Here is a 25,501-nt window from a genome sequence, read left to right as displayed (position 1 = left end):
AGCAGAAACACAGGACCCACGCAACGCCTCCTCCCTCCTGTAGCAGAAACACAGGACCCACGTAACGCCTCCTAACTCCTGTAGCAGAACCATAGGACCCACGCAACGCCTCCTCTCTCCTGTAGCAGCACCACGTGACTCCAGCAAGTCGTCTCCCTCCTGCAGCTGTACCAAAGGGCCTTGGTGACGCCTCCACCCTCTTATAGCACGATGCTTGCAACTCGGTACCGCCTGCTCCATAATGCATAAAAGCCAGAGGACCCCGGTAACTCCCTCTCTCTCCTGTAGTAGCACCATGAAACCCGACAACGACACCTCCTCTCCCGAAACAGCAACCATGGACCTTGTAACTTCACTCATTTTTCTGATCTGTAATTCAGCCAAATGCAGACACTGGAAAACAATATCGCCGACCTCAGTTACGAGCGCTTAAAGTAAATCGAACATTGATGCTGACCTTGAACTGTCAGGGATGCTTCGCCTTGTATTCCCAAGAAAGGTTTTAAAGATGAACCCGAGGAGCTGCGAATTTATGAAAGAAGTTCAGGTGTTTCCAAGTTTTACTAACGTTTGCTTACACTAAGAATGATGATATTCATCAAACCAGAACCAGACATTATCCATCCGTTAAAATCATGTAAAGATATTGCTATTTTTCTACTCCTGTATGTGTTATAAGTCATATGACCATAATCCTGAAGCACTGTGTTGTTGAATGTAATATGATAAAATCTTCAGCTCCTTTGCTCTGGATACATGTAAATTATTCAATATTTTCATGGATTCCGCTGTCCTTTATGGTATATTGATGCCCTACCTGGGCGTTGTGAGCTTGTGACCTTCTCCCGTAGCTAAATTTATATACAAGGCAGTTTCCATTCTTTCATGAATAAACCTTTGCTAATGATATGGTCGAGTTTATTTTTGTGACCACCATTATGATGCAACATTTGTGACGTCATATTATATTTCGTCATGGAGATGCATTCACAAAAAAGCGCAAAAATGATTTTTATCACGAGTACGTTATATAAGAGGCCTTATTTTGTGATATAGATTAAATTACCATAATGCTGTTGTTAATATGCTAGCATATTAACTTTTATGGATCATGAATTATTGGCATAAACTTCAACATCGTTCGCGTAGAATCGAACTCATCCGCCCCGCGCCGACACAGGGGATCGTCCGCGCAGATCCCAAAAATCCGCCGAAGGTGGTGTTATTTCCCTCTCAGGGCTGGAGCTGAAGCATGGAGGCCCTCATACCCGTCATAAACAAGCTGCAGGATGTGTTCAACACCGTGGGCGCAGATGCCATACAGCTGCCACAGATTGTGGTGGTTGGGTCCCAGGTACAGAGCTAATGTTTGCTGTAGGGGGGGAAATAAATGACTCCTCGTATTTGCTCCAAAAATGTTTTGCATTAGTTTGAAATGAGTTGTTATGGGTTGTGAAAGACCCTTAATGCAAGGTAGATTTGTATTATTACCGTTTCTGACCTTCAAGTTTTAGGTTAGATTTTGTTAGGGTGGGTTTGGATTGTTGAAATTGTGTTTTTTCATGTTTTTTTTATGTCTTTTTAACGTTTCTAAGCTTCATATCTAGTGCAAATCACTACTATTTGTGATGTCCTTCCACTCAAACACCTGGTTCCGTAGTGGATGTCCGAAACGGTAATTTTACCGACAAAAAAGGTTAACTTGGCTTTATTAAAAATATTTCTGAATACAGTTTTCTTCGAAATATACTATATCCTCAGTAATAAAGATAGGTTTTTGGTGGCAAATATATGTTCAGATACATTGAATTAGTCTTGTTTTTAACTTGGTAATTTAGTCTAGAAGACTGTCCATTTATTTAATGCTAATCATTCACGAGTGTTGCTATCGTATAACTTTCCTCTTCACCGTAGTAAGTGGCCTAGTGGATGGGGTGAAGTTAATGATTCATCTGGCATTTCGGTTTTGAATGCAGCTGTCAGGCATGGGAAAGATCTGTTTTAGTTCTACAACATTGATAGCTTAAAAGAATGAATACCCATGCCATAGGTAGTTTTTGTGCTTTTGTGCAATGACGGAAATACCTGCAGAGGACTCGTCTGTCTTTTGTAGTAATTCTCTCTAGGTAATGCTTTATTTCTCTATCAAGGAAGGTGTCGGATTGATTAGTATGAAAGTAGGCTAAACAAGTACAAAAATATCAACCAGTGAAAACATCATAATGTCCTAAGTAGTCATTGTTTGTATTACTGTACAGTATTCTACTTGAAATTCATGAGTTACGCTCATGAAACTAATAAAGGGTCATGGGAATGTTCCGTATGGAGCACCGGCTTATTGTGCAAGAGTAGAACTAAAAGGATTATATTTTTTAGTGCAGTATTACCAACGTTAGGCAAGAATTTTAAGCATTTTTGAAATAAGACATTAAGTGAATAGAGCATATGATAATCCTTTGCAGGTTTTATTTTTGTTGTAAAGGAAATTCTAGTCTAAGATTATAGTATTTGTTAAAAAGGTTCTGGTATGTACTGTATTATTATGACTGCAATTTTATTTTCCTATGTAGCCAAGTGTTTGCAATTTTATCCAATGATAGATCACCAGCAGTATATTTATAGCTTCTTATATGTAGATTTTCTTATTATGAATGTTTTGCACTGATATATTGATTTTCATCATTTGTTTCCACTGTGTTTTCTTGAGATACACTTATTTTTTAGCCCTTTAAAAGTTTTTAAAGATGTTGAAATTTTACTTGAATATATTGTTGCTAACAGAGTTCAGGAAAAAGCAGTGTATTAGAAAGCCTTGTGGGGCGGTCATTTCTACCTCGAGGAACTGGCATTGTGACCCGACGACCATTGGTATTGCAGTTAGTTTACACATCATCTGATGACAACCAGCATCGATCATCAGAGGCAGGTGGGTGATTGTTATTTTCTTTTGCGATATACGCAGAAAAGGCATGTACTGTTTTTAATTAGATAGCTGACAATGCAGTATTTGTTGTGTATTAATTAATGAATACAGTACTGTATTAGAGTAGTCATTCTTTAGTTACAATTACTTGGTGTTTCGGTGTTGTAATATATCAAGAACTTAAAAGAGTCCTCAATTTATTGTCATTTGATCAGAGTTTCGTATAGTTAGTTGTAAATTGAAACCCTTAATCTTGTCTGGAAGTAATCACCATGTAGCTCTGTACACATAAAGGGGTTACTATGATGGCTCAACAATTTTCAGACTTAAAATTAGTTTTTCAATTGTAATTTTGTTAAGGGACAAGTTTCTTCCCCACGCCCTTTTTTTTATGTAATGAAATATTCCAGTAGATTATGACAAGTTCTGATTCAAAAAACAATACATTACTGACAAGACAGAAGCCAGCAGGTGGATCAGTTTGGCAATGCTTGTGTGATGCCATGCCGGTCCCCAGTGTCCCTCCTCGCAAGAAAAGGGGGTCCAGAAATACCCTCAATAACTTCCCAGCGTCAGGTAAAATTGTGCAATCGTAATTCATTCTGAGGAGCATTTTTTCTTTTTTTGTAACTTCACAAAGAAAGTTAGTAATTACAGGCCTTTGGGCTGTTGGAGTTTCCGAGTGCCTTTATGGTAGACATTTTTTAACGCATTAGTTCCTGTGAGTTGGTTTGTGTCCTGTAGAAGTATGAAAAGTGCATTGGCACTCACTTATTTAAACAGGGCTCGAAATTAGCAGTAGTACTGTATATGGGGCTAGTAAATATCTTGCTGAAGTAGTAAATTTCATGATTACAGAATTGTAGTTCATTAGGTTAGCAAAAATTTTGACAGCACCAGTAAGATTTATGAAGTAGCTGATAAGATTGAAAAAATCTGCTGGTGAGAGATATAAGAAGAAAGGCTTATCTCTTGCTATTGAGAGATATAAGAAAGGCCTATCTCTTGCTATGATGAAACTTTTGGTAGACCCCCATTGCTCAGTTTTTAAATAGATGAGCCTTTAACAGTGATGCAACAAGTACAGTATTGCAAACAGGGCTTGACTTTTATCTTACTGAAGTGGAAACAAATTTTGTAGAAATGTGTTGTGGCTGAACCTTAAAGTTCAGTGGATGAGTTAATAAAATGCTGTTTTCACATCTGTTCATGTGTTGCTGTTGATGGAACAGAGAAGGAAATTTTCAGGAAGCTGAGATGGCAAAGGAATGTGCTCTGTATGGTTAGAATCCAGAGCCTGTATCCTATGCATCATAAGAAGATTACCTTTGAACTTTTTTATGCAAGAAAGTTCTGATAGCGCTGTTCACATATTTGGGATGGTTTCTTAGTTTCTCTGTTACCCTGAATAGAATCCTTGTATCTCATTACTTCTCCAGGCATCTCCTTTCACCACTCATCCTTCTCCGTCTGATGGTTTTGCAGGTATTATTTTGGCCACTGGTCTCTTAAGCTGTCTGCATTTGCTCCTCTTACCAAAGCTTGGACCCATGGCACACATCTGGCTGCTGCTTTCCATAGTTTCTGTGTGGAGACCAGCCACTTGAGGATTGACCATTATGATGCTTGCTCCTTTCCTTGAACACCAAAGTAGTGGAATTCCCCTCCTATTTTCATCTTCCACACTTTTTAAAGCTTTTCTACTAGCACAAACTTTTTCAGCTTTGTTTACATAAAGCTTGACAACTTGTAACTTATTATATTTTATTCAATGCCACAAGTTTCCTTTATCCCTGGGGATATTAGAGTAAGAGAACTACCGATGTATCTCCTCTGTATTATAATGAGTGAGTAACAGGCATGATTGGGGGCTGGAAACCCTCTCCTCTTGGTATTGTTACTTTCTGAAAGAAGAAATAGATGAAAGAGCCAGGCGAGTATGGTTCATGTAGGCTGATTAGTCTAAATGTGCATGGATGTAACCAGGATAAAAAGAGGGAAGAAAGAGGTGCCATATTTGAAGAGAGGAACTCGTGCTCAGGCTCTGAATGAAACTAAGCTCAAGTTGAAGGGAGATGAATGGTTTGATTATATATAAGGGGTAAAGATCAGCAGTTTGTGTGAGGATGAGAACAAAGGAGGGGATGGCATTCACGATCAAAGCAGAAGTGTGGGTATGTGTTATAGAATGTGAGAAAGGGAGTTCAAGATCAGAGTTGGTGAGAATGGCTACAGGTTGCAAGAAATTAGTTATTACAAGTGCTTAAGCACATCCTAGCAAGAGGAAGGAGGAAGAAAGAGAACTTGTAGGATTTCTTTAGGCAGTTTATATTCAAGGAATAGAGTGTTCATGGTGGAAGATTTAAATGCAATACCAAGTGATTTGGCAGTAGCAGGTATAACTGGGGGTACTCCAGTTGATTGAAAATGGGAAAGAGGTTGTTGAGTTGTGTACTCATAAAGGATTGGTAGTCGAGAATACATTCATAAGTGTACCTGGATGACTGAGTTTGGGGTCAACACATATATCAATATTGAATTGTATGTATTATTATTATTATACATAATCACTGTTTCCTGCATCAGTGAGGTAGTGCCAGGAAACAGACGAAGAATGGCCCATCCACTCACATACACATATATGAACATAAACGCCCACATACAAATATATACATAACATATACATACATACACATACATACACATGCATAGACATTACATATATACACCTGTACATATTCATATTTGCTTTCCTTCAACCATTCCTGTCACCACCCTGCCCCACAGGAAACAGCATTGCTGCCCCCTGCTTATTATATTCAATCACTATTTCCTGCATCAGCAAGGTAGCACCAGGAAACAGAAGAATAGCCCAACCACTCATATATACATATATATACATAAATGCCCAAATACATACGTATACATATCAACTTACACATACATATGATACACATACACAGATGCATACATATATATACACATGTACATATTCATACTTACTTGCCTTTTGTCCATTCCTGTTGCTACCCTGCCCCACAGGAAACAGCATCACCACCCCTGCTTCAGCGAGGTATCGCAAGGAAAACAGACAAAAAACCCTCATTCGTTCACACTTAGTCTCTAGCTGTTATTTGTAATGCGCCGAAACCACAGCTCTCTGTCCACATCCAGGCCCCACAGACCTTTCCATTGTTTACCCCAGACACTTTACTTATCCTGGTTCAGTCCATTGACAGCATGTTTACCCCGGTAAACCTGCATTCTTTCAATTCACTCTGTTCCTTGCACACCTCTCACTCCATCCTTCCACCTCCGATTTGTTGATTGGAGAGAAAGAACGCTTCCCATGTATTCCCTGCATGTCGTAGAAGGTGACTAAATGGGGAGAGAGAGGGGAGCTGGAAACCCTCCCCTCGTATTTCCATTTCTAAAAAGGGAAACAGAAGAAGTCAAGCGGGGAGTGCTCATCCTCCTTGAAGGCTCGGACTGGGGGTGCCTGAATGTGTGTGGATGTAACCAAGATGAGAAGAAAGGAGAGATAGGTAGTATGTTTGAGGAGAGAAACCTTGGTGTTCTGGCTCTGAGTGAAGTCAGAGGTTGGTGAGAGGACAAGAGCTAAGGAAGGAGTAGCACTATTCCTGAAGCAGGAGTTGTGGGAGTATGTGATAGAGTGTAAGAAAATAAATTCTAGATTGTTGTAAGACTGAAAGTGGATAGAGAGGGATGGGTGGTTATTGGTGCCTATGCACTTGGTCATGAGAAGAAAGATCATGAGAGGCAAGTGTTAGGGAGCAGCTGAGTGAGTGTGTTAGCAGCTTTGATACACAAGACCGGGACTTAGTGATGGGTGATTTAAATGTGAAAGTGAGTAATGTGGCAGTTGAGTGTATAATTGGTGTACAAGGGGTATTCAGTGTTGTGAATGTAAATGGTGAAGAGCTTGTGGATTTGTGCGCTGAAAAAAGACGAATTGGGAATACCTGGTTTAAAAAGAGGGTTATACATAAGTATACATATGTGAGTAGGAGAGATGGTCAAAGGGCAGTGTTGGATTACTTGTTGATTGATAGGCATGTAAAAGAGAGACTTTTGGATGTTAGATGTGCTGAGAGGGGCAGCTGGAGAGATGTCTGATCACTATCTTAGTGATGGGTGATTTAAATGTGAAGGTGAGTAATGTGGCAGTTGAGTGTATGATTGGTTTACAAGGGGTATTCAGTGTTGTGAATGTAAATGGTGAAGAGCTTGTGGATTTGTGCGCTGAAAAAAGACGAATTGGGAATACCTGGTTTAAAAAGAGGGTTATACATAAGTATACATATGTAAGTAGGAGAGATGGTCAAAGGGCAGTGTTGGATTACTTGTTGATTGATAGGCGTGTAAAAGAGAGACTTTTGGATGTTAAATGTGCTGAGAGGGGCAGCTGGAGAGATGTCTGATCACTATCTTGTGGAGGGGAAGGTGAAGATTTTTAGAAGTTTTCAAAAAAGATGAGAAAATGTTGGGGAGAAGAGAGTGGCAAGCGTAAGTGAGCTTGGAAAGGAGACTTGTGTGAGGAATTACCTGGAGAGATTGAGTGTAGATTTGCAAAAGGAGAGAGCAAATGATGTTGGGGGAGTGGGTGAGGAATGGGATGTATTTAGGGAAGCAGTGATGGCTTGTGCAAAAGATGCATCTGATATGAGAAAGGTGGGAGGTAGGCAGATCATAAAGGGTAGTGAGTGGTGGGATGAAGAAGTAAAGTTGTTAAAGAGAAAAGAGAGGTATTTGGATGATACTTGCAAGGAGGGAGTGCAGATGAGTGGGAGATGTATAGAAGAAAGTGGCAGGAGGTCAAGAGAAAGGTGTAAGGGATAAAAAAGAAGGCAGATGAGAGTTGGGTGAGAGAGTATCATTAAATTTTAGGAAGAATAAAAAGATGTTTTAGAATGAGGTAAATAGCATGCATAAGACAAGAAAACAAATGGGAACATCGATGAAGGGGGCAAGTGGGGAAGTAATTACAGGCAGTGATGAAATGAGAAGGATATGGAGAGAGCATTTTGAAGGTTTGTTGACTGTTTGTTGATAGTGTGGCAGATATATGGTGTTTTGGTCAGTGTGGTGTGCAAAGTGAGAGGGTCAGGGAAAATGGTTTGGTTAAGAGAGAAGAGGTAGTGAAAGCTTTGTGGAAGATATAACCTGGCAAGGCGGTGGGTTTGGATGGTATTGCAGCAGAATTTATTGAAAAAGGGGGTGACTTTGTTGTTGATTGGGTGGTAAGGATATTCAGTATGTATGGATCATGGTGAAGTGCCTGAGGATTGGCAGAATGCATGCATAGTGCCATTGTACAAAGGCAAAGGGGATAAAGGTGAGTGTTCAAACTTCAGAGGCATAAGTTTGTTGAGTCTCAATCCCTGAGAAATTATATGGGAGGGTATTGATTGAGGGCATCAGATTGGGGAAGAGCTGTGTGGTGTCAGAAATGGTAGAGGATGTGTGGATCAATTCTTTGCTTTGAAGAATGTGTATGAGAAATACTTAGAAAAGCAAATGGATTTGTCTGTAGAATTTATGAATCTGGAGAAGGCATATGATAGGGTTGATAGAGATGCCTTATGTAAGGTCTTAAGAGTGTATGGTATGGGAGGTAAGTTGCTAGAAGCAGTGAAAAGCTTTTATTAAGGATGTGAGGCATGTGTATGAGTAGGAAGAGAGGGGCAAATATGCGGTCTGTTAGGGATAAGAGGGCCTGGGAGGTGAGTCAGTTGTTGTTTTTCGATGATACAGCTCTATTGGCTGATTCAAGTGAGAAACTGCAAAAGTTGATGACTGAGTTTAAAAAAGTGTGTGAAAGGAGAAAGTTGAGAGTAAATGTGATTAAGAACAAGGTTATTAGGTTCAGTAGGGTTGTGGGGTAGGCTGATTGGGAAGTAAGTTTTAATGGAGAAAAAATGGAGTAAGTGAGGTGTTTTAGGTGTCTGGGAGTGGACTTAGCAGTGAATGGAACCATGGAAGCGGAAGTGAGTCACGGGATGGGGGAGGGAGCGATGGTTTTGGGAACAGTGGAGAATGTGTGGAAGGAGAGAACATTATCTCGGAGAGCGAAAATGGGTATGTTTGAAGGAATAGTAGTTCTAACAATGTTGTATGGTTGCGAGGCGTGGGCTGTGGATAGGGTTGTACGGAGTTGGGTGGATGTGTTGGAAATGAAATGTTTGAGGACAGTATGTGCTGTGAGGTGGTTTGATCAAGTAAGTAATGAAAGGGTAAGAGAAATATGTGGAAATAAAGTGTGGTTGAGAGAGCAGAAGAAGGTGTTTAAATGGTTTGGACATATGGAGAGAATGAATGAAGAAAGATTGACAAAGAGGATATATGTGTCAGAGGTGGAGGGAACGAGGAGAAGTGGGAGACCAGATTGGAGGTGGAAGGATGGAGTGAAAAAGATTTTGAGCGATCGGGGCCTGAACATACTGGAGGGTGAGAGGCCTGCAAGGAATAGAGTGAATTGGAACATTGTGGTATACCAGGTTGATGTGCTGTCTATAGACTAAATCAGGGCATGTGAAACGTCTTGGGTAAACCATGGAGAGGTCTGTGGGGCCTGGATGTTGATAGGAAGCTGTGGTTTCGGTGCATTACACATGACAGCTAGAGACTGAGTGTGAACGAATGTGGCCTTTTTTTGTCTGTTTTCCTGGTGCTACCTTGCTGAAGTAGAGGGTAGCGATGCTGTTTCCCGTGGAGTAGGGTGGCAACAGGAATGGATGACGGCAAGCAAGTATGAATATGTGCATGTGTTTATATGTTTATGTGTGTATGTGTATGTTGATATGTATGTATATGTTTGTTTGTGGGCGTTTATGTACATATATGTTTATATGGGTGGATGGGCCATTCTTTGTCTGTTTCCTGACACTACCTTGCTGATGTTGGAAACAGCGATTATGTATAATATTAATAAAAAAAATACATATATTTACGTGTGTGTGTGTGTGTGTGTGTGTTTGTATACCTATGTATGCTAGAAGGCATACTTAAGGGAGGTTGTTAGGTATGAATGTGCTAAGAGTGGCAGCAGGTGGGATGTTTGGTCATTTCATGGATGAGGGAAATGTTTAAGTTTGTAGTGGCCCAAGGAAAAGAGGAAATGACATGGGAAGAAAAGGTGTTGGAAATGAATGAGGTTGGAAAAGATGCATATGTGCAGAGATACCATAAGTGATTGAGTGAAGAGTGCCATGAGGTGAAAGAAAATGAAACAAGGGGGGTGAACAAGGAGTGGAAGGTACTTAGGGCAGCAGTTCTTACATGTGTAGGTGAAGTATTTGGTATATGGAAGATGAGATCTGGGTGCATGAGGAGGTTGGGGAGTGGTGGGAGGAGAAAGTTGGTTTGCACATGAAAGAGAAATCAGAGGTATATGAATGAAATCTGCAGGAAGGAGTGGGAGATGTCCAGGAGAAAGTGGCAGGAGGTCAAGAGGAAGGTGAAGCAGGCGAAAGAAAGGGCAAATAAGAGATGGATGAGAGATTATTGCTGAACTGTGGGGAGAACATGAAAAGTTATTTTACGATGGATAGTATGTGTAGAATTCCTCCACATTCTTCAGTTCTGACCCGTCTCTCACTTGATCTGTATCTCGTCTCGACACAGCTTTCTCAATAGACTCAGACTTGAACAGGATAACTGAGTGGGGTAGACAAAATCTGGTTAAGTTTAATGCCTCCAAGACTTAGTTTCTGCCTATCTCGCTACTGAAAATTCCTCACAACTTTCCTCTTTCTTTTGGCAGTTCTGCAATTCCACCAAATGACTCGATGAACATACTTGATGTTACTGTCACAGTCACTTTATCATGAAAACCCCACATTACAAAAATAGCTAAGTCTATCTCTAAGAAACTAGGAGACTTGTTTAGATGTCAAAATTTCTTTCCCTCCTAACAGTTGCTCCATTTATACAAATGATTGATCTGTCCTTGTATAAAGTGCTGCTCGCACATCTAGGATGGTTCTAGCTCTGCATCCTTACATGACAGAGTTGAATCGAAAGCAGTCCAGCTCATAAACTCTCCAAAGCCATACCTCAAAACTTGACCCATTTGCTTTGTGCCGCAGCATTGGGGCTTTGGTTTTTGCTCCTGAGAGGTGGCTGCTTGTGTGCCCCCACCACTGGGTAGACCACACAATACTTGGCAAGCTGTAGCATTGCATGATTTGTAGCGATCCCTCTTAAATCTTTACCTATAACTATGACGTGGCACATTTTAAAAGATAGGTTTGTTACCTCGAAAATTCATTAATACTTTCCCATGTCTTATCTTTTTCATTTTATTAACCTTTAAGTATTTCAATCAAGGCCTATCCTGGCTGTAGACTTTTGTCTGTGATTGGAGCCACCAGCATCAAAATAAAGAGTACTTGCTTAAGGTGTTCAATAAACTACTTATAGCTAATGTTAGACCTGTGTCAGAATATGCATCCTAAGATTGTTCTGCACACTTAAAGATAAAATGATCTTGTGTAGGGCAATAAAGTGGGCACTTGAAATTAAAGAGCTGAGTTACATAGAGAGGTTAGAGGCTGTAAAAGTGCACCCCATAATGAGAGAAGGGTGACTATTATAACCTTTGATTGTCAGTATTATTTTGATAATGACTATTGAATCGTACTTTGTAAGATGCAAAGAAAGAGTACTAAATGGTCTTACCAAACAACTAAGGCAGATAACATGTTAGAAAATATATAAAGAGGTACTTTTATATTATTAAGAGTTGTGGATGAATGGAATTAGCTTAGCGACTCAGTGATGAAACTATGAATGAACATGTGTGCAAAGGTTTAGAAGGTTATATTATGGATGGGGCACCATGAATGCAAAACCTCTTCCTCTTGCTGCACAAGTAGGTAATTACGGTAGCGTCATATAAAGTATTGTTACAAGCAGTGGAGTGTCTTCCTTTGCTTTTTATTATTATGTAATGGGTCTAAGCCTGTAATTCCAACCAGGTTATGTTAGTGGGGTGGGTTTGCACTCTAAGGGATTTGAGATTGACAGTTTCCTACATTGAATGGATAGGTTAGATTTTTATTGTTGCTAATTAGATGCCTTGTTCTTCAAGAGCAACTTGTTTGGATTAATACAATATTCAGATGTGATAAATTTCTGTCATTCTTCAAGTTCAGGACTAGCAACTTATTAAGCATCCCAATTTTACAGTGGAATCAATGTATAACTCCGTTTTCCACATATTGTTTATTTTCATAATTTCTGGCAAATAATAAGATATCAGCAGAGTTTCATGTCATTAAAGGATTCAAAACAGTTCCTTTACTTTTTTAGTGCATAAAGCTAAGATGCAGGAAACAAAATAATGGTAATAAAGAACATCTGGAAGCAGTGGAGTGATTGTGCATTATTTTGTTTCGTTATTTTTCTTGAAAATTTAATTTTAGGATTTCCCTGAAATGGAATAGATGTTATTGTTGCAGAGTTTGGGTCATGACATTTGTTGAATTATGATGATTATCATCCAACATTTATGAGAGCTTGCTTTTCTTTTGATTGTTAGAATACATTGACTGAGCTAAGCCTCACTGGGAAACCATTTATGCTGCTCTAGCTTAACGTTATGGTTCATTATATCGAGAAGTCTGATACAGATCTGAGTGTGCTAGTCCTGTGTATTAGATTTACTGGTGCCACAAATGATAAATTCAAGCCCTGTTTAAAGTTAGAACTAAACTTAGAGATTATCACATGACCATATAAACTTTTAAACTAGTGTGATTTTGAACAGAACTTATGCATGTGCTACAATATTTTTGGAACCTTTCTTGCCTACTGCATGTTGTTATTGGAACGCTAATTCTGAAGTAATTATACAATTATGCTCATCATGATTCTCCCTGATATGTTTATGTAATTTTTTTTTCTTTCCATTTTTTTGTTTGTTTCATGATATTTGAGAGAATATTTCAGATTTCATGGTTAGAAATCTATAACATCTTGCCAACCACCATTTCAATAGTTGAGGCCTGCAGTTTGGTGCAGTTCCTCCATTTTGCTGGTCACTCACTAACCACTCGTTGATGGCATTATTATCCCACTGGCTGTGACACTAGTCCCCTCTGTAATTCTTTGGGTATCTACATGTTACAGACGTGGCTTCATCCTTCCCTTTCATGGCTTTTCTGTCCCACCTTGGATGAGCATCTGTTTCTGATTCACTTAGGATATGGTATATTTCTGTATGGTGAATTTGTCCTTTTACTATTTTGTTCTGTTACTGATTTATCGTGCATCAGAACTGTTTGATGTTTTTTTATAGCGGACAATGACATTTCTATCCCCCAACTCTCCCCTTCTACAGGTACTTCTCTTTGGAGCCTGGATGGGTTGTTCTCTTCATTGTCGTTGGGGCTTTTAGTTTATAGACACTTACAGAGAGTTATGGACTACATTGATATAGTCCCATATTGACAACAATGATTCAAGCCTGATGCTGTGCCAACCAGGTTGATTGTCAGTCATTCAGGCCTCCACTGTTTGGTTGTTCCTCGTGGACCATGGCTGGCATTTCAAAAGACAAAATGCTCCCATAGCTTGATCCTGAAAAAATTTTTTAGTTTTTAGAGGCTGTTCTTGTCTCAGGGTCAAGAGCATTGGAATCACTTGGATGAAGATCATGGTCCCCTTATCATGTATGTCATATCTTATAGGTGCCTGAGGGAGGAGCTATGCCCAGAATTCTGAATATAAGACAGTTATTCTTAGTAGAGTCTCCGGTTTCTTTGTTTCTGGGCCTACTCTAGGGATGTGGATATCTAACAAGTTCCAGCATATATTTTTCTTCATTGGAGAGGAAAACAAATGTACTGCTGCTATCAAGGTTTTCACTGTCTCTGGGAATCTCTTAGTGTGGAGGAAGGAGGAGCATTCAATCCCTAGAGTACTTTATTTTTCAACAAGTTGTAATACACATCCCATTTTAGATGTGTAGGGAGTGCTCATCCTCCTCAAAGGCTCTGATTAGGGAGTCTGAATGTGTGTGGATGTAACCAAGGTGTGAAGAGAGGAGAGGTAGGTAGTATGTTTGAGGAAAGAAACTTGATGATCTGGCTTTGAGTGAAATGAAGCTCAAGGGTAAAGGGGAAGAGTGGTTGGTAAATGTCTGAGGAGTTGATGAGAGGACAAGAGCTATGGAAAGAGTAGCACTATTCTCGAAACAGGGGTTATGGTAGTGTGTAATTGAGTGTAAAGAAGTAAATTTTAGATTGGTGTGGATAAAACTGAAAGTGGACGATGAGAGATGGGTGATTAATGGTGCTTGCGCACCTTGCCTTTACAAGAAGGATCATAAGGGGCAAATGCTTTTGGAGTGACTTAGTGATTGTGTCAGTAGTTTTGATACACAAGACCGAGTGTTAGTGTTGGGTGATTTGAATGCAAAGTTAAGTTACGTGGCAGTTGAGGGTATAATTGGTTCATGTGAGGACTTATGATTGGGAATACTTGGTTGAAAAAGTGATATTACACAGATATAGAGATATACACAAGTATACATATGTGAGTAGGAAAGGCGGTCAACGGGTGGTATTAGATTATGTGTTAATTGATAGGTGTGTAAAAGAGAAACTTTTGGATGTAATTGTGTTGAGAGGGGCAGTTGATGGGATGTCTGATCACTATCTTATGGAGGCGAGGTGAAATTTTTTTAGAGGTGTTTGAAAAAGAGAAAACAGTGTCGGGGAGAAGACTGTGGTGAGATTAAGCAATCTTGGAAAGGAGACTTGTGTGAAGAAATACCAGGAGAGATTGAGTGTAGAATGGCAAAAGGAGAGAGCTTATGAAGTGAGGGGATTGGATAAGGAATGAGAGGTATTTAAGGAAGCAGTGATGGCATGTGCAAATATGCATGTGGTATGCGAAAAATAGAGGATAGGCAAATTAAGGAGGGAAGTAAGTGGTGGGATGAAGTAAAGTTGCTATTGAAAGAAAAAAGAGAGGCATTTAGGTTGTTCTTACAGGGAAGGAGTGCAAATGATTGTGGAATGTATAAGAAAAGTGGGAGGAGGCCAGGGGAAGGTGTAAGGGTTGAAAAAGAGGGCAAATGAGAGTTGGGGTGAGAGAGTATCATGAAACTTCAGGGAGAATAAAAAGATGCTTTGGAAGGGGGGTAAATAATGTGCATAATACGAGAGCACGAGTAAGTGAAGGGAGCAAAAAGGAATTGATAACAGATAGTGATGAAGTGAGGAGGAGATGGAGTGAGTATTTTGAAGGGTTGTTAAATGTGTTTGGTTGGGGTGGTATGTGAAGTGAGGGAGTAAAGGAGAGTGGTTTGGTAAAGAGAGAAGAGATGGTGAAAGCCTTTTGGAAGATGAAATTTGGAAAGGTGGTAGGAGTGGATGGTATTGTAGTTGAATTTATTAATAAAGAGGGTGACTGTGTTGCTGATTGGTTGGTAAGGATATTTATTGTATGTATAGATCATGGTGAAGTGCTAGAGGATTATCATTGCATGAAGGCAAAGGGCATAAAAGTGAGTGTTCCAACTACAAAGATTTAAGTTTGAGTATACATGGTAAGTTGTATGGGAGGGTGAAAGCATGTGCAGAGCATCAGACTGGGGAGGAGCAGTGTGGTTTCAGAAGTGGTAGAGGATGTGTGGATCAGGTGTCTGCTTTGAAGAATGTGTGTAAGAAATACTTAGAGAAACAGATGGATATGTATGTGGCATGTATGGATCTGGAGAAGGCATATGACAGGGTGGATAGAGATGCTTTGTGGAAGGTCTTAAGAGTATGCAGTGTGGGAGGTAAGCCAGCTAGAAGCCGTGAGAAGTTTTCATCAAGGATGTAAGGCATGTGTACATGGAGGGAGAGAAGAGACTAATTGTTTCCCAGTGAGGGTCGGTCTGCAGTGAGGGTGTGTGATGTCCCTGTGGTTGTTCTATTTGTTTATGTGCATTGCACATGACTGCTAGAGAATGATGTTAGTGAATGTTGCCTTTCCTTGTCTGTTCATAGCACTGATGCAGGAAATGGCAAATAAGCATGAATAGATATGTGTGTGTAACAAATATAACAAAACTGCACATTACACAAAATTAGAGCACTCACAACAATCACTGACTGCTTAGCAACCACAAACACTCAACACCTACACAGGGAAACAAAGATCCTCTTAACACAATCCTACCACAATATACTCAGCACTCTGTTCTTTCCAACAGCACTTGACCCTTCTCATCCATATCTCTTCATGACTAACCACCAAGCCCATAAATGGTATAGAAAATGTACCCCAACTTCACACTTCAGTACCCCATACTGTTTTCAAGATCCCTCCCACCATCAACAAATACAGCTCTGACAAAACATATACATACTGAAATGATCCATCAAGTGCTGAACAACCACCTTCCCAGCTCAGTCTTAAGCACCTCCCCACATGACATTACATTCATCTAGACCTGCAATCCCCGTATATGTACGAGCTGCACATTCTCATCAGCGTTTTGGATGCCACCCATCCCAACAACATTATAAACACTGATTCAAAATATCTCATGACCCTTCATGCCCATGATGCAACTAAATGAAGACACTGAATGCACACTTTTCATTTGCCCAACTCTCCCCACATAAACACACACACACACACACACACACTTCTAAATAGTTTCAACCAACCACATCCCCATCCTGCACAATACTGGTGGCCAAAGAGGTCAACAGAGCACTGGACTGTTCCCCAGCACATCTTCATGCAAAAGATACTTGACACCACCCTAAACAACAGTTACAAAAAGTGATTCGCAAATTTCATAGATATATAGATACCATGCCAGAGTCATTCATGACAGCTTCAACTCTGAAACCCCATAACTCTTCAGTGGAGTTCCCCAAGGAGCATTCTCTCTCAAACTCAATTCAGTCTTCTCCTGCATGGCATGTTGTTACTGCCTGCAAACCACAGTTTGAAGGTCCTGTCATTTGCAAACGATTTCACTCTCATCACATCATCATGGCACCACAGGAGCATCAGTAGCCATGTTGCATTACAGGACGCAATTGGAACAATGGATTATCCAGAACAGATTGTCTGTATCTCCACAGAAGTCTTCATTCTCCCTTTTGGCCCTAGACAGACACTTCACCTAACACCCTCCAATCACTTTATATGGACTATCTTTCCATTCAACAGTACCAGCTATTCTAGGCCTCAAACATGATATACACATGCCATTCACTCCTGACACCAGAAATTCACAGAAAATGTTAACTGACACTAGATTATGGAAATGAAAAAGAACCCCTTTGTATCCTCTACAAACAGTTCATCTTCACCCCACCCTATGTCTCTCCTGCCTGGTCATCTGTCATCTCATATGCAAATATAATGAAGCTGTAAACCACAGATGCAGCATTCAGAACCATCACTGGCTACCTAGCAACCACGAACACTCAATTAAATAAAGATCCTCCCAATAGAGTTCCTCCTCAACATACTCTGCGCTTAATTTTTTTTTTTGCAATAATGCTAGATCCCTCCCACCTAAACCACCCATAACTAATCATCAATGCCCAAGTAGAAATAAAAAGTCTACCTTTGTCATACACCTCAGTAACCTCTACTCACAGATCCCCCTTCCCCCACCAAGCTTAACAGTGATGAAACACACGCACACACACTGAAATGACTTGACAAACAGATAAACACTACACTTCCAATTCAGCCTCAAAAACCGTCCAGTCAGACACTGGTTTGATTTCATCACCAATTAGAGGTTATTGAGTTGTGCGTTGAAATTTTAGTAGGAAGAAGTGAAATGTCTTGGCTGTTCTTTCACCTGTTTCCTTGCTGTTCCTCACTGGCATGGGAGGCGGTGACAAAATGTAATGAAATGAATAAGAAGAATGAAGAGCAGGGGGCTGGAAATCCTCCCCTCCAGTTTTTGCTTTTCCAAAAGAAGGAACAGAGAGTGGGGCCAAGTAAGGACTTTCCCTGTGAGGCTTAGTCCTCTGTTTGTGATGCTACCTCGCTGTTGTAGGAAATGATGAATATGTATGGAAGAAGAATGAAATATTTTACTCTTGATATACTACAAGTTTTGTATCACTGTTCTCCAATTTAGGCTGTTTTACATTAGTGACAGCTGAGAATGGAAGTACTGCCTCAAGTAATGATGCAGAAGGGCTGGTAGTTGTAACAGTCTTGAAAAAAGGAAATTTCTTTCCTCATACTTTGTATGTAGAGAAAAAGATTTTCCTTTTATATTTGAGTGTTTGATATTTTATAGTATTTTCTTCATCAAGTATTTTTTAATGATATCATGGCAAGATACGATTCATTTTGTATCCTACTAGTCTGGTAAAATATGTTTCAGTTCTTATCCCACCTGCTGGCAGCCACCTTGTAAACAAAAATGATTGTACTTAATTGCTTGTACTTAGTATTGGCTGAAAAGATGGTTAGGAAATCTCCAGTTCTCGTCTGATTCAGATGAATAGAGCAAAAGATTATATTTGAATAAATTTGAGATAATGATTTTTAGAAAATTAAAGCCATTTTTCTTCTGATTTTTTAGGTACTCTGGACCTGCCGGAGTGGGCACAGTTTCTTCACATGAAGGATAAGATTTACACAGATTTTGATCAGGTGCGGGAAGAAATTGAGCATGAGACTTTTAGAGTGGCTGGGCACAACAAGGCAATCTGTGGTGAACCAATCAGACTCAGGATATTTTCTGATAAAGTTGTGAATTTAACTGTTGTGGATTTGCCAGGGTTGACCAAGGTAAGGGTCAGAGGCTTTAGATCTGACTATTTATTTGAATACAATGGAAGATTTTTGAGTGCTTTTGATTAAGCATGGATGACAGTATTACTAAATGAAATACTTTTTTAGTCTAGCTCTAATTTGTTTCACTTTTTGTATTTTAATGATTTGTAGGTACCAGTTGGTGACCAACCAGAAGACATTGAAACTCAGATTCGTGAATTGATTCTGTATTATATTGGGAACCCTAACTCCATAATTCTGGCAGTGAGTTCAGCAAATATGGACATGGCCACATCTGAGAGTCTAAAGATGGCCAAAGAAGTGGATCCCGATGGGCGACGAACCCTGGCTGTCATCACAAAGTTGGACCTGATGGATGCTGGTATGTTGTGTGTTAAAAGCAATTCTGTGGTGGTGGAAAGTGTTAATTTTTTTACTTTTTCTTCCGTATGTGTGTACTGTTTCCCATGTTATCAAAGTAACACTAGGAATAGATGAAGAAAATGCCTCATTCACTTGCATCCATTCTCTAGCTGTCATATTTAATGCGCCAAAATGACACCTCACCATCTACAACCAGGCCCCACAGATCTTTCTGTGGTTTTCCTTGGATGCTTTGCATGGCCCATCCACTCATAAACACATAGATACACATAAACGCCCATACACGCACATTTACATATCAACATATGTACATACATATACATACACATAGACAGACATATACATATATACACCTGCACATATTCATACTTGCTTGCCTTCATCCATTCCTGGCACTACCTCGCCTCACAGGAAACAGCATCGGTACCCCCTGCTTCAGTGAGGTAGTGCCAGGAAAACAGACAAAAAAAGGCCACATTTGTTCACACTCAGTCTTTAGCTGTCGTGTGTAATGCACCAAAGCCACAGCTCCCTATCCATGTCCAGGCCCCACAGACCTTTCCATGGTTTACTGTATTTTATTCTGCTAATTACACTTATGAAATACAGAACCAAGCCATTAGTATCATGCTAAGGTGATGTATATTAAAGTTACATATCCTGAGCGTAGTTGCTGATCTCCATGAATTGATTTAGACCTTTAATGCTAACTTATATATTTTATGTTCAGATCTACCGGACTTCATTCCATTTTTTTTTTTTTTTGCCACAACACTGCTATACTGGATAGCCTTTCAGTAAGCATCACATTTTTTGTCTATCACCACCACCATTTCTTTGTATGTGGCTTTGTTACCCAGTGTAGGTCTGGTAATCCAAAACTTCTCTTCATTATCTTTTTTTTTTGCTGAATTCTATGTGTGTTTGTTGACTTGAAATAGATTTTTCCTGTTTTCTGTTTAATCATCAACAGCATAATGATTCAATTATGCTTAATCTCACATTATTTTACTTAGTTTCTATATGCACAGAAACACACTTTCACGTTCACTTCTTTTTGTTTCTTCTTTCCATTACCACAATATTTCCTTTTCTGTATTTTTTAACTTCATTTCCTTTCTATTCAGTTTCCTTCTGACTTGTTCCATAAATCTCTTGCCTTACACAATTTAAACAGTGCACCCCTTCTTTCATGTTGTTCAGGTACAGCCCCTTTTAAGTACCTATTTTTGAAAAGTTGTTTTTGTATGTTAATAAAAGAAAATTACTAGTTCCTTCTCTATGAGTTAGGTGCTGAGATTGTTCTGGTTACCTCTTCAGTGTCAGATGTTTCATTGTTTGCCATGCAAAAATGCTCTACCCTTTTTTTTTGCTATTAATTTTGCAATGTGACCAGTCAGTTTGCTTTGCTCATTTAACTTATTTTGATTTGATTTTGGAATAAAGTTTTTTACTGATAGATACTAAACCCTTTAATGTTTCAGGGACTGATGCCATTGATACTCTGTGTGGTCGTGTTATACCTGTAAAACTGGGCATCATTGGTGTAGTTAATAGATCACAGCAAGACATCATTGATAGCAAGGTAAAACTAAGTGATTACTCACCTCTCTGAATTTACTGAAGATGTAAAATCTTTAATTTTTACCTCTACTTTTGTCATTTGGCTTATGCATTTGATATAGAGCAAGTTATGATAACTAACAATACTTTATCATGTTCTTTAACTTTAGGTTTTTATGAGTATGTTAGTGATAATTTTTTCATATGTGATTTGCTGTTTCCCGCAATAGTGAGATAGCACCAGGAACTGACAAGAAAGACGAATCCACACCCATACTCATATATATGTACATATGCACACATACATATGCATATACTTATCCTTGGGGATAGGGGAGAAAGAATACTTCCCTCGTATTCCCTGTGTGTCGTAGAAGGCAACTAAAAGGGAGGGAGTGGGGAGCTGGAAATCCTCCCCCTTGCGTTTTTAATTTTCCAAAAGAGGAACAGAGAAGGGAGCCAAGTGAGAATATTCCCTCAAAGGCTCAGTCTTCTGTTCTTAATGCTACCTTGCTTATGTGGGAGATTGTGAATAGTATGAAAAAACAAACAAACAAACAAACATACACATGTACATACTCATACTTGCTGGTGGTCATCCATTTCTGACTCTAATGTGTCCCACAGGAAACAGCATAAATACATAAAAGAAATGATAACATATACATTCTTCTCTTCTCCCCCAAATTTGATCTCCACCCCGTGTCAGCAGGGTAGTGCTAGGAAATATGAAGAAAGGCCACATCGGCACACATCCATACACAGGCTATTGTTTGTAATGCACTGAAACCACAGCTCTCTATCCACATCCAGACCTTTCCATGGTTTACACTAGACGTTTCTCATGCCCTGATTCAGCCTAATGACAGTACATTGACCACATAGTTCCAATTCACTTTATTCCATGCACACCTTGCACCCTTCTGCATGTTTAGTAATGATTTTTTTTTATGCTTGTTCACCATTTCCTGCATGAGCAAGGTAGCACAGGAACAGATGTAGAAAGGTCTCATTTGCTCACAACTATTCTCTAGCTGTCTTCTGTAATGCAACAAAGCCACAATCCTCAATCCACAGACTTTACCCCCAGCTGCTTCATATGATCTTTTTTGCTCCATCCTTTCACCTGTAATTTGGTCTTAAATTTCTTCTTGTCCCCTCTCTGTGCATGCCGCCACCCTCTCAATCACCACTTCTATACAGTCTTCCAGGTACTTTCAACAAACTTGTACCTTTGTGATTTAAACACTCATCTTTGTCCCCTTGCCTTTGTTCAGTGGGACTAGTCATGCATTCCACCCATCTATAGGCGCGTTACCATGATTCATACATACATTGGAAAATCGTAACTACCCCATCAACAACAGCAACTGTTTCCATAAGAAATTTATCTACAATTCAGTCAACTCTAGTTGCATTGCCACATTTCTTTGTACACAAGCCCTCATCATCTCACCGCTTAACTTTTTTTTTTACCCGTACGAGTTTTGGTAAATCATGTCATAATTTGATCAAAGTTCGTGGAAGTACTATTTTTAGCATTCATTGGAGGTGTGAAGATGGAACCAGCTGCATGATGACATTCTTGTGCAAAGATTTTGGGTTTACTTATTTCACCAGTTCTCCACTTGACTATGATATGTAAATGTTCCAAGGCTTAGTTTCTGATTTTGTGTTTGCATAGTAGTGTTGGATTTTTATATGACATTTCAGCTACCTATTTAACCTTGCCTGAGATGAATTTCATAGACGTAGCTAGATTGTGCACCTCTGTTTACAACTGTGTGCAAGTCTCATATATATGCTGGCATGGAAAGGTGAATGTGTTTTTGATGATTAGAGGAGGTTAATGATTTTTATGGTGTAGTATAAAAGGAGTTAACATTACTGTAAGCACAATTGGAGCATCTTTGCATGGTTGGTAAGATAGTCCGTTGAATTGAGATTGGTCTCAGTAAGAGGATTATTGAACCTCCATATACAAAGAACAAGCTAGATTTAGGAAGGAAAGTGTGTTCATAGGGCCAGGATTTTATATTTAGGCAGAGTGTGGATAACATTCCATAGATAAGGAAGAAAATTGATGCAACATATAAGATTTAGAAAAAGCATTTAATGAAGATGATTGGAAAGGACATATGAAAGTTCCACCTATCTGAAGTGTGCACGAAAAACTTTAGTGCTTTTAAAGGCTTTTGTAGTGGAAATAGTGCTTATACTAGAGTAAAGGCTGATATGAGTGAGGGCTCTGAAATTTATCACATAGGTGTGCACCAAGGCTGTGTAATGTCACCATGGTTTTTGTTCTTTATGGTTAGGGGATTGAATGAGAAGAGAATGAGGTGGCATGATTGCGGTGTACTGCTGAATCAGGGTGAAACAGAAAATAAGTTATTGTATGTAACAAGTTATTGTATGAAAACAGTTATTGTATGTAAATGATATTGTTCCATTAGCTGAATTAGAGGAGCTGCATAGGATGGGTTTTGTAAGAGAAGGAATGAAATGAATATCGGTAAGAGCAAGGTTCTTGCTTTTGAAGGAAATAAGAATTGTATTGTAATGTCATTGTGAGTGAGGTTGTAAATGGTGTTAGATATTTCTGAATGATGATCTGTAAGATGGATTGAGAGAATGTAAGTTGATAGTGGTTTTAAAAGGAAGATAAATGCACAAGGCACTGAGAAGTCTGGTGAGTGGAGAGATATTAAGTGTAGAGTGTACAAAAAGTTTACGGAGCAAAGCTTGTCCCAAATCTAATGATGAATGTGAAATTTTTCTCTTTGTAGTTCTGGGTAAGTGAAGAAAGTACTGATTAGAAATATGTTTCTTATGGAGTAAATTTAGAATCGAGAGTAATTAGATTAAAGAATGAGGGTGAGAAAAATATTTAATGTGGAAAAAACATTAGAAAGATTCATGAGAGAAAACCTTTTATGATGGTATGGTTATATTGTATATGCAACATACTCGATAGCCAATTCCCAAATTGGAAATACCGGACTAGAAGACGGAATTTTTGGTTGTGTACAGTGGTGTCAGAATCATTTGATTGGTCAGCTTAGTTTACAAAGTGAAAAATTTATATTCCCTTGTGATAGAGCGGAAGCCTTTGTGTACTCTGGCATGGTAATCATGAGTTGAGAATATGTGAGTTTGAAGTGAGGGGCTGCTTGAATGTGAATGGGAACAGTTAAAGATGATAAGGATATAGAACTATTTTCCTGGGAGCATGGCTTGTAATTATTTAGAAGCCAGAAAGGATACTAAAATATATCATGAAACTATAGGAGTACCCATGATCTTAGTCACACTCAATTCTTTTTATCTTCAGTCGATAAAGCAAGCACTGGCTGATGAGGCTGCTTTCCTGCAAAGGAGATATCCAACTTTAGCAAACCGTAATGGAACCCCATATCTGGCCAAGACCCTTAACAGACTGCTAATGCACCACATCAGAGACTGCCTCCCTGAGCTAAAGGTTTGTCATTCTTAGTATATTGAAATGAGAATGTAATCGAAATGCTCATCTCTTCTACTTCTTCTTCTACTGTCATACTGTGATTCTCAGGATAGTCCTGGACCCACAGCTCCAGTTACAAGTACATTAACCAGACCTCATGCAGGTCTTTGTTGTCTGATAAAGGGAACATCATGCTGATCCATAGTTTGTGTTTTTGTGCCTGTAGTTTAGTTTCAGTTGATCTGTCAAGGATGAGTAAGATGTTTAAGGCCTCCTCATACAACATTTACTCATCAGTTCTTCAGTTACCTTTCAGCCATGGTGCAGAGAGGATGTTACATAAAATTACATAGTGAAATGGCACTGAATGGTACTTGCTCAGTAGCAGTAAGGAGTTATGCATTCAAGATGATAATCTATTTGATAATCAAAATTTATTTAATGATGGAAAGAATGAGTAGTATAATAACACTATGCAAATAAAGTTTTATCATTCAAAATATGACACCAGGTTTTTTATCTCTTAAAGTTATCTCTTTGTGCACTTCCTCCAGAAGTTTTGATTTCATGTTTGTTTCTCCTGGTGAAAGTTGAGGCCTTTCGCTTGGTTGTTTGTTGTATTTTATAGTAATATGATTTTCTTTCATGTGACAAGAGAAAGATTGTTATTCACTTGAAAAAGTCACATTCCTTGGAGGGCCAGGGAATTTCAAATGCCTGTGTAAAGTTTTAAAGAAAATTGTTAACTGAAAACTTAAGTTTTGATTTTATATTCCACTAATAGATGGCACTTGTCTTGGAGCTGTGCATGTTTATACGTAGATAACATATGAGTTGATACAACAAAGATAATGGATTGGTATTAGTTCAGGATAAAATAATAAAGATTCTCATGGTTAACCTTCTTCTAGTCCAATATTGAATGCATCAGATGCTGGGGGATAGTGGCCAGTGTTAGCCATTCATAGTGGCAATAAGAAAATAAGAATGGTGACATTTAAAGGAAATGTGAAAAATCTTGGTAGCTAGCTTGGGTGACAAGGCAGATAATGAAAGAGGGATGTATTCTCCATGCCTTTTTTTTCTTTTTTATGTGATTTGGTAAGATAACTTTTCCTAGATAACTGCAGTTTGACTTTTCCCTTTTCATTTCAATAGAACCCATTGTGAACAAAGATTTTATTTTAGTAATCATTGTTATCATTCTCTATAAACATGCAGTTTTTCATTGCTTCATTCTCCTTGTATTATTAAACCACTGCAATTCATAGAGCTAGTTGAGAAAGACCAATTTTTTTTTTACTGGTGTCAGTGCATTGTTGTAGTCTGTACATTTTGTTTCTGTTTGTGATGTTTTTTCTGCCTGTGTGTGACTGCATTTTTTTACA

General features: G+C 39.0%; 1 protein-coding gene across 1 annotated transcript in view; it reads left to right on the top strand.

Moving 5' to 3' along the window:
- The first annotated feature begins 1,153 nt into the window (after positions 1–1,153).
- Drp1 (dynamin related protein 1) overlaps positions 1,154–25,501 on the top strand; it is a 117,178-nt gene continuing 92,830 nt past the window's right edge. The window contains exons 1-7 of the mRNA XM_071656136.1: positions 1,154–1,354; positions 2,782–2,926; positions 18,510–18,718; positions 18,875–19,085; positions 20,572–20,672; positions 23,985–24,145; positions 24,340–24,357. Coding sequence (XP_071512237.1) covers positions 1,253–1,354; positions 2,782–2,926; positions 18,510–18,718; positions 18,875–19,085; positions 20,572–20,672; positions 23,985–24,145; positions 24,340–24,357 — 947 coding nt within the window. The 5' untranslated portion in view covers positions 1,154–1,252. The remainder of the gene's footprint in view (positions 1,355–2,781; positions 2,927–18,509; positions 18,719–18,874; positions 19,086–20,571; positions 20,673–23,984; positions 24,146–24,339; positions 24,358–25,501) is intronic.

The sequence above is a fragment of the Panulirus ornatus genome, chromosome 62 (genome assembly GCF_036320965.1).
Source record: "Panulirus ornatus isolate Po-2019 chromosome 62, ASM3632096v1, whole genome shotgun sequence".
Taxonomy (NCBI): Eukaryota; Metazoa; Arthropoda; class Malacostraca; order Decapoda; family Palinuridae; genus Panulirus; species Panulirus ornatus.
Note: the sequence above shows the minus strand (reverse complement) of the source record. Positions and strands in the feature narration are given on the sequence as shown.